The following is a 14,847-nucleotide window of genomic DNA, read 5'->3' on the forward strand; positions in this document are numbered from 1 at the left end:
AATTACTGTGCTTTCATATAACACTTATTAAGCAGGTAAGAAGTTAGGTTTGAAGAGAAAAAGGTTCACCTCCCCAAAACTATTCAAAATAAAGGAAACAAAAAATATCTTCTCAAGTTTTCCTGATTAGGAAATAGTCCACTATGAATTAACACACTTAAGTAATTAATATCTATTTCTTAAAGCCACATACTCTTTCAGGGCTCGATCTTCAAATGCATGAAGCCATATTCTTTTGAATAGCACTTTATTTCAAGTACTGAAGTCAGTAAACTTCTCCTGGAGAAAGGTACACTTAAGACAAGCAAAGCTATCACAGTGTTGCCCTAAGTATCAATTGCTGTGCTTACCATGGGTAAATATTATGCCTCATTTTAAGTGTTAGCAAGATTGGGACCTTAAATATGATTTTGATAGAAGGCTGTAACCATAGAGGAGTGCTCTTCTTATGGTTTTTCTAAATAGTCGACATTAGTGGCAGATTTGGACTCTACTTTTGTTACTCAGCATCTGTTTATTACCTATTGCCTTATGCCCTGGGATGTGAAGAACAACCTTACATACAAAAAAACCCACTGAGTGGTATGCCATACAATTGGGAACCTAAATAAAAATGTAATCAAACACCCATTTCCCAAGCTCAGTTAAGCTATATTTAATTTAGTTTACTGATGTCCCACATCTGCAACCCAGTAAAGTTCACAATCGTTACTTTGCACAGCTGTGGTTTAAAGTCTCTTTTTGCACACAATACACTGGCAGCAAAGCAAAAACAATCAACTTTTATATGCTTTTAACATATGGACCAGACAGAAGTAGGAAAGCCTGTTGTGTTCTAAGAAGAAAATATATAGCTTCCATAACTGGACCCAAATTCTTGCAAAATATACATTCTGATTCATCTTTAAGGAGAGAGATTATAATTACAATAGCTTTATTTTTTTATTAATTTGATTCAAAGTGTCTGCAGTTATCTTTTAGCAGGGAAAATATATAACACAAAAATCCCGTTATAAATAGATTCTATTGTGGGATAAATTAGTAAATTATAAAATGCATTGGAGTCTTTTGCTTTATTGTGATCTGTGGAAGTATAAGAAAAAAGTCCTTTCAGCCTAAATGGAAACATATTTCATTTCAGTGAATAAATATGATGTACACCAAGCCAAGAGCCCAGTTCTGCCAACACTTATCACTAGCCAGAATGCTTGCACTTCATAGGACTACAGAGTAATAAACACAACAGGTGAAATCCTTGTTCTAATGAAATCACTGGCAAAATGCCACTGGACTTCAGATAGGCCAGAATTTCACTCTATGGCCAGCAGCAAGCATTTGCAGAATTGGAACCCAAAAGAATCTATTTCTTCTCTCTTTTTCTGTTCATTCAGTAAGTAGTATCAAAGAAATAAATGAACTAACAACAAGACACTCATGTTTCACTGGAAACTCGCCAAGTAAAATGATACCTGCATTTTTTTCCAAAGGTGGCTATGCAACGTAGTAGTATATGTTCAAAAATTCTGCATCATGTGATTGGAAACAGACATCAGCTCTTGAGTTTTTAAAGTGACCTCCAAAGAAAGGGAAGAAACAGTGTTTGTGCTTTTGTTTATGGACTTTTAGAACATGTAAAGGATGCAAAAAATATTTCCAATTTTCTTTTTAACATATCAGTTTGTCCTCACTTTGCTGGTGAAGGGTTGTAGAAATGGTTGGGACACAGAAGACTGGAGTAGCATAAAAAATGACTGAAACTGTTGAGGGGGGAAAGGGATATTTAGGTAGTCTGCTTGAAATTCATTTATTTTTGTAACTATTTTCCCTTAAACTATAGAGAAAAAGTTTTCTTTATGAAACGTTGAAACTTTACATCTCTTGAACTGAAGGCTGAGAAAACTTTTAATCTGGTTCTCTGGTTGACCAGAGGAAAAATAGAAAAGATAAGCCATTTTCTTAATTGGAGAAATCCAGCTCCTATGGACTTCAGTAGAGCCAGAATTTTATCCAATAATTTCAATGAAAAGAAAATCAAGCAGAAAAAACCCTTTTATATAAACAAACCCTTTAACTCTGCTAAAAAGCAACTTTTCTTCCCCCTCCATCTCATCTGAGATTTCTAATGCTTAATGGAGATGTGATATGAAAAAGCAGAAGCTATGGAGACTCCTGGACAGCAGAGCAGCAGCAACAGCCTACGCTGGGTTCCAGAGGGGAAAAAAGAGTTTCTTTTGGAATACCATCATGATTTTTTAAAGTTCAGTCCTAGAGTTAAGGACTAGGACCCTATAACATGCACACTTTGCCCTCAATCCAAAGAGTTGGGCCACCTATAAACACTGAACGCAACAGAGAAACATAAAAGTATGCAAGCATGGATTGAAGAGAAAATGCCAGAAAATGAATACACTCTTCTCTTGGGCTACATAAGACAGGGATCCCAAGATGCTATGGAAAAACAATCCCCAGTTTACCGTGCTCTTTTTTTCTCTTATTTGAAAAATGTCAAGGAAGATGATCATGTTCTTTTCAGGAAAAAGGATGAAGTAAAGAAATGTTTGCAAGATCTCTCCTGTATTAGTGAAATCCAGACCAGAACTCAAAATGGCCGCCAAGTGCCTAGTATGGTCTTTTTTTTCCTTTAGTGGAGGAAAGATTGACTTGGAGCCTTTAACAATTCATTGAAGACTGCGCTGAGGGCACCATACACTGCTTTTTTCATCATAGTAACAATCCTCTTCTATAATAACTGGCATACAGAATGTCAGACTCTCGTCTGGTTCGTTATTAGAACTGTCTGTCCTAGCTGGACTCTGGCATCGACTTCTGAAAGTCAACAAAAGCAGCTAGCTCGGTGCTGCTTACCCATTAACTATTCCTTACTGCTCTACATAACCTATACATCTAAATCCATCCCAAACACAGGTATGAATACTTGTTCAGGGCATCCCCATTTCACATGTGGTGGCAGTACTGAAGAAAATATCCACACCACATCATTTTTCTAACTGATTTTAGAATTGGTTCAACTCACCTGGTTTAACAACCAAATTCCTAGCCATTTTTGTTGCAGTTTGTTCAATTGTTCTCTATGAAATTCAGTGATACAGTATGTTAGGGAAGACTTTGGGCTAATGGTTTAATCTCTGTCCCTAGCCCAGGAGAGTATTAAGGGCTCTGAATCAAGAGAAAAGGCAGGTTCCTACCAGCAGTCCAGGGTTAACACCTAAGAAATATTAACAGGGATGAAGTTTAACATGCAAGTCCTCCATTTTGCCTAGTTAGTTTGGCTAGTTTAGGTAGCTCCCTGTTAATTGTGGTGGCCATTGTGAATCCCATTTTGAGGCACTTAATTGCACAGTGTAAGAAGGCTAAGAGCATAAAAAGAGCTATAGGTTTTGTCTGTGAGTCAGGGATTTAAAAGTTAGGCCTATGGGTTTGTGGATCAAGCCTCAATGACTTGTCCAGAGCCTCACAAGAAGTCTATGGAAGAGCAGGAACCTGAAGGAAGGTCTCCCATGTCCTAACCCAGTGACATAGCCCCTTGCCTGATTAATGGAGATTTGCACAGGGTTTCTCAAACAAGTCCAGGTCATAGTGAACACTGCTGTGTTTCCACAGCAGTTAAAACATAACACAGTACAGACGGCACCTATGCAAGCTTGGTATATAAATTCACAAGCTGTTGACAGTCCTGTGCCAGTACAAGTGCTACATTTATTATTCCAATATTGATCTCATGTAGAAAAGTGAGCCTTTAAAAGCTAGTCAGGGCACACTCCACCCTTCTTGGAGAAACTATGATATTATGAAGCAAAGAATTAAAAGAGAAAAAAACAAAAACTTACTTAAAATGATGTGCCATTTTGACATTTCATAGTTCCTGTTTGTTGAAAGTACTAATATGACTCCCAGTGCTTTAGTATCAGAATGACTCACAATCTAGACAGGATATTTTTACCTTAATAACACTTCTGAGAAACAGGGAGTTTCTCCTACCCTGCTTTTACTGGTATTCTTTTTAAGACATGGATCCAAAGAGAGGCTTAAGTAAAATTTAGGTATCTACATCCAAGAGTGTGATTCTTAAAACCATACCAAATTCTGTAGACTCCTGAAAACCAAAGGCACTTACATTTTCACCATTGTTCCTAATCGCCTAAAATTCAGCTTTTGTGTGTTTGCAGAAGTAACTCAGTCTTGTCAGTGCTGAGCAGGTTGGTGCCTATCTCATGGTTAAGCCACTTTGGGATCCAGAATGAAGGCATTCCCATACCTACTATCCTCTGAATGTTCCAAGACAGTAAGCACACAACTACAAAACACAGAGGAATAGAGGTTTCATTACCCTCTTCTTCAGTAAAACAGTCTCATGGCTAGAGCACACATTCAGGGTATGGAAGACCTATGTTCAAGTACTTTATCTGCTTCCACAAGCCGACCCCCATCACAAGAATGCTCTAACAGCCAGGCTACTATTCCAAGGAATAGCACACATAACCCTTCCTGGTGAAATTGTCATATGAAGCAAAAAAAAAAATCAAGATTCACTGAGACAGAGAAAAGGAAAGAGAGTGAAAACATGACCCTGTAGCCTAGTGCTTGGCCCCAGAACCAAGGACTGTTACCTTGTTTTACCCATGGACTGTTTCATGTAAAATACATAAACCGTTCTTGGAACAGGAATTGTAACCCAGGAGTAACCACATAGCTCCAGCTCTCTCTTTCTCTGGCTCAATTCATTTTTAATTCTTCTTTGTAAAATGGAACAGGCTCATCACGAAGGAGTGCAAGTGCCTTCACCTCAACAGAGTCTATAGCCTGCTGATTAGAACTCCTAACAGGTAGAGGTATGTTCAAATGCGCTCAGGAAAAAGAGAGAATTTAACTTTCCCACATTTGCAGTGACTGTTCTAAGAAAGGAATGACTCCATTTCATTTTGGAAAACAATGGCTTACTGTCTAACTCCAGGGCTAGGGACAGACATTTAAAAAGCCTGAATTGATTTAATCTTTGCAGGTTAGTCTAACCTGGGTTTAGTTAAATCAGCTTAAATCAGTTTTGTAACCAGACAGACATCTCAGAAATGCAGGCACATGCCTGCAGCGGCTCAGGCTTGAAGCCAGGGGACACTAGAGTAGCCCTCCTTTCCTTTTCACAGCGCTGAGGGGGGTGTGGCCCAGCCCCAACATGATTCTACCATTAGGGAGGAATTCCAACCCCCACCCCAGCCTGAGCAGTCCAGCAGGGAATGTTTATCACCCCTGACTCAGTGTTTATTAGCTCATTAAGAAAACAACAGAGGGACATTACCACTGACCTGTTGATTCTGCCTTTGTTTTGTGTGCCACAGCTGGGAGGTTGCCAGCATGTGGTCTACTAGCTAAAGCTGAGATGTGTCTATGAGGGATGGGGGAAAGCCTGGTTAGCAGAGAGTGGGGAGGGGAGAAGGGGGAGCAGAAGCCAGCAGATGCCTGCAGAGACTGCCAGAGTTGCAGCCAGGGAGCAGAGGAGCCAGTCCTGCTGTGGAGAATAGAGCCCTTCTCAGCCCAGAGAGCATGCTGGGGAAGTCTGATTTAACTTAAACCAGCAAGAGGTCTGGGGCAGACATTGCATAAACCGGTTTGAGCCAAAACAGTTAGGTCTGATACTACATTCAACCAGGTTTACGCAAACCGGTTTCAGCCATTCTCAAACTGGCTTATGCGCACTGAACATCTATTCTGTTACAGATTTAAACCAGTTTCTTATCACTTAAACATAAACTGGTTTAATGCCTGTTCCTAGCCCAGGAGAGTATTAAGGGCTCTGAGTCATGAGAAAAGGTAGGTTCCTACCAGCAGTCCACGGTTAGCACCTAAGAAATATTGAGAGGGATGAAGTTTAACATGTAAGTCCTCTGTTTTTCCTAATTTGGCTAGTTTATGTAGCTCCCTGTTAAATGTGATGACCATTATTAATCCCATTTTGAGGCACTTAATTGCACAGTGTAAGAAGGCTAAAAGCATAAAAAGAGCTATAGGTTTTGTCTGTGAGTCAGGGATTTAAAAGTTAGGCCTATGGGTTTGTGGATCAAGCCTCAATGACTCGTCCAGAGCCTCACAAGAAATCTATGGAAGAGCAGGAACCTGAAGGCAGGTCTTCCACGTCCTAAGCCAGTGACATAGCCCCTGAGCCATCCCTCTTTCTACTATTTCCTGATAAGAAGCAGAAGGTGAGAAGATTACTCTAACAAACCTTTCTGTTGGACCAGACATGCACATGGCAGTTATCCTACCTTAGACAGCATATGCAAGCTCCCAGTATCAAAGTGCTCTGAGGGGAAGACAACTAAATCTTGAAACTAGAGACCAAAAGAATCATGTCTGGCTCCAAGAGGAACATGCAGATTCAGCAAAAATGGGGCATCTTGTTCTTGGAAACACACTGTCTTTCTTTCTTTTATGTGGGGCATATTTCTATATTCACTTCAAACACGAAATTCTCATCAGCAAGAACTTTGCATATGGAACAAATGTAGAATATGGATACAATTTGGAAAATTAGTAGGTTAGCATTTAGGTTCACTATCCAGAATATACGCATTCTGCTTGGAGGTTAAAGATCTCTAGAAAGTACAAACAGATTTTTCAAGTTGCTGAATGTGCCTCAGCTCCCTTGAAATAAAACACACAATGAGCTCAGGACCAGAACAAAATTAGTCCCAGAACACTGGGTTTCAGTTCTGATATCTTATAGTTTAGGGTCAGTGTATGCTTTTAGCCCTAATCTACTACTAAAAATGTGTATTCAATGTCCTGCTGTTCATTTTTGACATTTTAAATTATACAGCTTGCTACAATGAAATAGAAACATCTGTTAAGTATATCATCAAATATAACATCCGATCAGTATATTTGATGAATTACAGAAATTAACTTGATCTTAAATTAGCAAAATAATTTTGTCTTTTTAATGCTCTTGCTCAGCTTTTGACACTGGGAAACCATATGCCAAGACATTTATAGTTATGTTGTAATATCTACCTGTTATTAAACTTAGGCTGTGCCTGGCTTTTTCCCAGATGTCAGTTGTGCCCAAAAACTTGTCTAAGATCTCGCCATAAATATATAGTTGTCCAATAAAATATATTACCAAACATGTCTTGCTTCTCTCTTAAAACATTTAAGGAAATTTCCCTAAAATGCAGAGGATTTTGTCAGAGGGTCAAGGAAGCATACATCCGATTCCTTATCTCTTTTCTGAGGGATATTTAACAAATCCATTTTGCAGTAATCATCGAGCTCATGTTATTAGTTTCAAACTCATTCTTGCCTCTGGGATAGCACCACCTAGTGGATATTATACATATCGAAGAGGACTGTTTAGCCACAAGCATGCACACACTGAAAATGCCAAAGCCAGTGGTAAACAGATGTGTGAATATGCTGCTGCTCATCTCCAAACACAGCACTTGTGATGCTGGCAGAAGGCTCATTTAGAGTCAAGTTTGCTGAATACATATTCTTTTAAAACATAGGGTCCATTTAAGTTATTAGCTTTTGATATAAATCAGTTAATAATGTACAAAAAACAAACACAGTTTGATAAAGTATTTGAATCCTAAATGCAGGCCTGGAGTGAGCAGAAATACTTCTTTTTGGTTTTTTTTGAGGGGTGAAGCATCTGTTGGGTTGGGGAGGAAGCGTGTTAAGAGAGGAGTAAATTGTGGTGGAATATTTACATAGTCTCTGCTGTTTTGTTTACAAAAGCTTCTTTGTAGAAAGTTAAGAGGAGAATGGCATTCAGTTCCTTCACTAAGCAGGGATGAAGCAGTATTACCAGCCCTACCTTCTACTTTCAGCCAGACCTTTCATTTATACTTTAGGCTGCCAAAACCAAACCTGGCAACAATCTGATTTTAGAACACAGAGGCCCTTACACAGGACGTGGGTGCCAATTATCTGAGACAGCTGGACAAAACAGAGCAAAATCACAAAGAGTTTAAAAAACAAAGTCACACAATGGCTTTATGACACAGTTCTGTGACATCATGCACAGGAGTACATGCTAAACCAATCTTAACAGGATGTGCTGTATTGATTAGGCAGGAAATACTGTCACTGGTAATCCAGGGAGGGGCAAGAGTTCTGTAAGGGAAGGCAGCAGTCACCTGACCCATTTGGAAAGGAAACCAACAAAAGATTTTAAGATTAAAAAAAAATAGGGAAAGCAGCTGGAATGACTAGCATATGTACTGCAACAATGATTAGTATCTTCTGGCTGGCACACAGAAATAGAGTTTTTAATTTACTGTTTCTCTGGCAAACACTCAGTTCACTGCTGCTGATGTTGAAAATATTGTCAAATGCCAGAGAGTTTGCATGAAAGAACTAGTGTGCAGGAGCTTATCGGGCATGATTACCTTGCTGATCATCAAGCTAAGAATTGATAATAACTGGGACCAACAACTGGAACAAAGAATCTAATTTGGCATTTAACGATACAAACATAAACAGCACAGAATAACTAGATTCAAATTAAAAAAAAAAATCACTGGCAAGGAGTTTCCCAAAAGCAGTTCTAGTCTTTTTAGTATATATGAAATTATTTTGCCTTGTCTGATCCTATTGCAGGATGTATGGAATATAGCCTTCACCAACTCACCAAACAAAAATCATAACTAGTAAAGCTCAGAGGGTTCTCATTCCTAGCTAGGTACAGAACACTCCTACCCGAGCTTATACTAGAATCTCTACCCAGATTGTGCCAGCTGTAATCGCTAAACTCAAAACAGATGAAAGGACAGGCAGATTCATCCTTGATTATATAATTTCTGAGATACATTTCTGATTTCTAGGTATAGATTACTAAAACACAAGGAAAGGTCATTATCACTGAAATAGTCTTTCAACTATAGAAGAACAATATAATCAGTACAGCAGGAAGCTATTCTCTGTAGAGGACAAACAACTATTTTGCTATCATTTGCATCTGTGCAAACTCATTGATGTCAAAGAAAATTTCAAATTCATAGCATATATATTTCAGTCCATGGAATTTATATTAGTTTGTAATGACTTCGTGCTGCAAGGTATGCACTAGTTTTGACATTTTGTATCAACATGATACAGATTATTTTTTGCTCTGACTGGCTGCATCTACACATGCCATTAATAAGCAGCAATAAACTATGGAGTTTATTGGTCCACAGTTTATTGCTCCTGGGAAGCTCCTAGGCACGTGGTTTATATGTGTGCCTGGCTTGCAGCACAATGAGCCAGGTCTCAGCATCCCCAGCTGGCAGGCAGCCCTGAGAGTCAGCCTCCCAACCTGGGGCTGCTCTGACCAGGTTCAATGGGCTGTTGAGGTGCTTGCTGGGGCACAAAGGTGCTTCAGTGCAGGGCTAGCTGGCAGGCATCCCCGTCAACAAAGCACCCCTATGCCCCAGCCAGCTGCATCTACACATGCAGTGCTGTGAAGTAAAAAACTCTGCAGCAGGGTAGTGCTTGTAAATACTAGCTGCAGAGTTTATTAGTTTTGTGTGGCCTAATAGGGGTGCATGCGCAGATACTGAGACATTAACTGCACAGTTAATTAGCCAACTATGCAGTATACATCTCATGTAGATGGGCCCTCTGGTTAATATGGGACAAGACAGTTAACCAGCAAGCATGCTACTTTTTTTTAAATGGGTAATCAGTGATGTCCTCACAACACAGTGTTTCAGTCTGCAATAATCCTTTAGCCACACAAAAATTTCCAAAAGTCTATTTTTGCTCACACTAAATGCATATCAGATCTGAAGTTTTCAAATATTTGTAAATATACAATCTACCACCTAATTTCTTTTAATTTAATTTTCATTCCTAATGTAAAATAAGCATTTCTTTAAAAAATAGCAAGGACTGTCAGACTCTTTTTGGCTGTGCATGGGTGTTGCATTGGGTTGGGGGGGAAGAGGTTATGTGGCAGAAGTGTCCTATACTGATTCTTTTGACAAATAGTAGATCTCTGAAGCAACTGAACATCTTACTAGTATAATTTAGCAAGAAGACAGGCACCTTCAAGGAAACCAGTGTCACCATTTTTCAATTCGGCTAAAATAATTAATTCCATCAGTTTTGTGTGCTTTTTCTAACACAAATTAGTAAAATGCTCTTTTAACTAATTGGGCACAAGCAATTCTAAAAAGATAGGACATTACTTGCAAAAAACCCCCTCTTTAAGTAAATTAGATATCTAGGAATTACATACAGCATAGGAGTAGGAACAAAATTTCCATAGTTCTCATCTTGACTCTGATAATAAACTCTGGCCTTAGTAATCATTTAACCTCTGCTTTTCTAAAAGGGTGATAATAAAGATACTTACCTCAAAGAGAAACTGAGTATTGTTAGCTGATGGCCATAAATTGCCTCAGAGATAGTAAATGCTTAGTACTTTACTTTGCATCTTGAGTTAACTTTCTACATCCCAGATGGAAAAGAATATCACTGATATGACTGTAACTTCTGTAGCAGGAATAGGAAGATGATGGGCCTTCTGGTGAAGAAGCCCTAAAAGTAGCAAAACTATGCAGAGAAATACCTGTTTTGGTTAATGGACTAGAGAACAGCTGCTGAAGAAGTTTGTTCTCTGATGTTCTTAACACCACCACTATGTCAGCAGGAAGTGTGTCCCGGTTCTTCTCAAGGAACCCGTAGGCATCATATAATACCTAGCATTGGAGACAGAATAAAAAACCAGCTCTGACAGCTAACCCAAACCTTGCCATTTATCTTAAATATGTAGTTGGCAAGTTGACCGAGTAGGCTAATTATTAGTTCAAATGTGACAAGCAGGTGAATTACCTGCAGAGGTCTTAACCTGGTTAGGCTGCATCCTCAAAATGTGAACTGGCTTTAAACAGAATCTTCATTCATAAAATCTCACTTACATACCAAGTTTGTTTAAATAGCTTAATGCTATATAATACTGCATCACATCAAATTCTGATTTACTTGGTATAATGTAACATTCTGGAGCGGCATAATGTAACATTCTGCAGCTCCAGAGAAGCAGTATAACTTGATAGATAACACAAGAAATTAGAAAATGGTTTTCAGATGGGATAGCTAATATCTACTTGTTGTATACAGCAAAAAAACACTTCTCATTGTTACTACTGGATACAGTGGGAACAAAAATGATTACTTTAGAGTTTCCCTCTTCAGTTAGCACTCACATAGGGAACAGTACTTGATATTTTAACTCTTAAAGCTTTGACAAACATAACTGTTCTTTGAATTATTGTAATCATATTTATTAGCCATTGATAGCTCCATATATCAACATAGGAAAGGACCTCATTTTTTTTTAAAGCTACAGTTTTAAACACTCCATTGAATTAGATTCTTTCCCAGTTTGAATCCACTGAAGTTCATGGAGTCACACCAGAACTGAATGCAGCCTTGCTGTGGAAGATAAAAAGCAGCAGTGTTTTTATGCTTCAGTATTTGGGTGGCAGAGAATTTACTGAAGCTGTGTGAAATTTTACAGTTGTTCTCAACAAACCAGAAAGCTGGACCAAGTGGAATGGAAGATTTCTTAAAGAACCTGAGCCTTACCCAGCGCCAGTGCTGAGATTTTAGTGGAAACCATGAAAAACTTGGCCCTTTTATTTCAGTTTTCCTTATAATGGAGGACATCAAATCACAGACAAAGCCCAGGCTACATGAAACCAAGTTGAACCAAATCTACCAAATAAAATCACACATTAACTTCTGAGAACAAAAATGCTGAATTCTGCAGCACTTCAGAACTTATTTATGCAGATGGAGAATTGTCCTTTAGCTTTTGCATGAGTTTAAATATAAACAAACTTTTGGAGAGAAGCTTATACAACTGTGTTTTATCTGTTTAATTCCCTTTCCTACATACACACATATTCAAAACAGTTATTGAACATAAATGCTAACAGTGAGACATATTACAGCTGTATGGGTGTGTTGACACATGAAATTAATGCACATGAATAAACTTTGGCATGTACCATACCAAAGTTTATTGCTCCCGGGTGCTGTATCTTCATGTGCACTTGGGACAGCAACACGTTGAGCCAGGTCAGAACAGCCCCAGCTGACCTGGGGGGTCAGCCTGCCAGCCCAGGGCTGTTCTGACCTGGCTCAATGTCCTGTGGAGGGGGTGGCTGGGGCAGGAGGGTGCTCTACTGCAGGGCTAGTTGGCAGGCAGCTCCCTGCACTGAAGCACCCTTGTGCCCCAGCCAGCCCTATCAGTGTCTACACATGCTTTGCTGTGCAGTAAAGAACTCCACTTCAGGACAGTAGGGCTGTGCAAAATTTCACCAAGTGTTTTGTTTCAAAGCTGTTTTGATGCATTTCGAGCTCGAAACAGTGAAATCGAAGTGAAACAAAAAGCATTGAAACAGCTTTGAAATGAAATAAAGACATTGAAACATTTTGAAAGTTTCAAAACATTTTGAGTTTCAAAGCAGCCTGGTGGTGGGAGGCAGGGGAGAGCCAGGGCTGCACTCTGAGTGGCTCCGCAGCCCTGTGTAGCTCAGTCCAGCAGGGAGCGCAGCCCTGGCTCTCCCCACCTCCTGCTGGCGGGCCACACTCCATGGGCTGGCAGAGCCGATTGGAGGGCAGCACCAGCTCTGCCTGCCTCCTGCCACCAGGCTGCGCTCCAATTGGATCCACCAGCCCTATGGAGCTCAGCGCAGTGGTGGGAGGTGGAGCACAGTGCTGGCTCTGTCCACCTCCTGTTACTGGGCTGTGCTTCATGGGGCTGGTGGAGCCAATTGGAATGCAGCCCAGCAGCAAGAGGCAGGCAGAGCCGATGCCGCACTCTGCCTTTCACCTCCAGGCTGAGCTCCATGGAGGCAGTGGCAGCCTCCTGTCATCCAAAGCAGATCTGGGGGCCACACCTCCGGGAGGAGTACAGCACAGCCCCGCAGCCCTCCTGGGGGTGCTGGCTCCCGGATCTGCGCTGGGATGACAGGAGACTGCTGCCTGGAGCCAATGGCAGCATCCGTCTTCCCTGGTGCTGGGTGCGGGCTGCGCGCTGTGCTGGTTGCAGGCATCAGCGGCAGCCTCCTGTCATAGTTTCATAGTTTCTAGGGTCAGAAGGGACCTGAGCAGATCATCGAGTCCGACCCCCTGCCATGGCAGGAAAGAGTACTGGCGTCAAAAGATCCCAGCAAGGTGTACATCTAACCTCCTCTTAAAGACCCCAAGGGTAGGAGCCAGCACCACTTTCCTTGGGAGTTGGTTCCAGACAACTGATCCTAGCTGCCCTGACAGTGAAGTAGCACCTCCAGATGTCTAGTCTGAATCTACCCTCTGCCAGCTTGTGATCATTATTTCTAGTCACTTCTGGTAGTGCTCGGGCAAACAGGGACTTCTCCAGTGCCTGCTGGTCCCCTCTGACTAGTTTGTAAAAGGCCACTAGATCCCCCCTCAGCCTTCTCTTCTGGAGGCTGAACAGGTTCAGGTCCCGTAGCCTCTCCTCATAGGGTCTGCCCTGCTGCTCCCTGATCATGTGAGTGGCCCTCCTTTGGACGCTCTCCATGTTGTCCACATCCCTCTTGAAGTACGGCGCTCAGAACTGGATGCAGTACTCCAGCTGTGGCCTGACCAGTGTCACATAGAGGGGGAGGATCACTTCCTTGGATCTGCTTGAGATGCATCTGTGGATGCAGGACAAGGTGCAGTTGGCCTTCCTAACTGTATCCCCACACTGCCAGAGCATGTTCATCTTGGAGTCAATGATGACTCCAAGATCCTTTTCTGCTTCTGTACTGACAAGAAGGGAGTTCCCCAATATGTAGGTATGGTGCCAGTTGTTCCTCCCCAGGTGCATCACTTTGCACTTGTCACTGTTGAATCCCATCCTATTCTCATCCGCCCACCCCTGTAACCTGTCTAGGTCCGATTGCAACTTATTCCTCCCTTCTAGCATGCCCACATCCCCCCACATCTCTGTGTCATCAGCAAATTTGAACAGGGTGCTTTTTACCCCCTCGTCCAAGTCACTGATGAAGATGTTGAACAGCGCGGGCCCAAGGACCGAGCCCTGCGGAACCCCACTGCCCACATCCCTCCAAGTTGAAAACCCATTCACCACCACTCTCTGGGTGCAGCCCTCCAGTCAGTTGGTGACCCAATTGACTGTGTGGGTGTCGACACCACAGTCCCCCAGTTTCTTAATGAGAACGGGGTGAGAGACAGTGTCCAAGGCCTTCCAAAAGTCCAGAAAGACTACATCCACTGCATCTACATCTAAGGATCTACATCTAAGGACTACATCTAAGGATCTGGTGATCTGGTCATAGAAGGCCACCAGGTTGGTCTGACAGGACCTGCCTCTAATGAACCCGTGTTGGTTGCCCCTAAGCATAATCTCCCTTGCTGGCCCCTCGTGGATATGCACCAGAATAATTTTCTCAAAAAGCTTGCCCAGGATCAAGGTAAGACTAACTGGCCTATAGTTTCCCGGGTCCTTCTTCCTCCCCTTTTTGAAGATGGGAACCACACTGGCCCTCTTCCAGTCCTCTGGCACCACATCAGAGCACCACGAGTGCTCATAAAGCTGTACCAGGGGTCCCACAATGACCTCAGCCAATTCTCTCAGTACTCTAGGGTGGAGATCATCCAGACCAGCTGATTTGAATACATCCAGTCCTTCCAGAAGTTCCCTAACTAGTTCCTCACTAACCCTTGGCCTAGGTGTGCCTCCCCTGGGATCTAAGGGGAGCCCAGAGGAGGGGTGACTGTTCCGGTCCCTGATCAGGAAAATGGAGGCAAAGAAATTGTTAAATATGTTGGCTTTGTCGTCTCGTGTGATGATCAAATTTCCTAGAGTGT

General features: G+C 41.6%; 1 protein-coding gene across 1 annotated transcript in view; it reads right to left on the minus strand.

Annotated features, from left to right (window-relative positions):
* Positions 1–14,847, minus strand: part of MYO3B (myosin IIIB) — a 357,238-nt gene that overhangs the window by 191,164 nt on the left and 151,227 nt on the right. Inside the window, exon 22 of the mRNA XM_090041713.1 lies at positions 10,571–10,700. Within this exon, the coding sequence (XP_089897839.1) occupies positions 10,571–10,700 (130 nt within the window). The remainder of the gene's footprint in view (positions 1–10,570; positions 10,701–14,847) is intronic.

This window comes from Crocodylus siamensis, chromosome 4, assembly GCF_052110815.1.
Source record: "Crocodylus siamensis isolate JL-2025a chromosome 4, ASM5211081v1, whole genome shotgun sequence".
Taxonomy (NCBI): domain Eukaryota; kingdom Metazoa; phylum Chordata; order Crocodylia; family Crocodylidae; genus Crocodylus; species Crocodylus siamensis.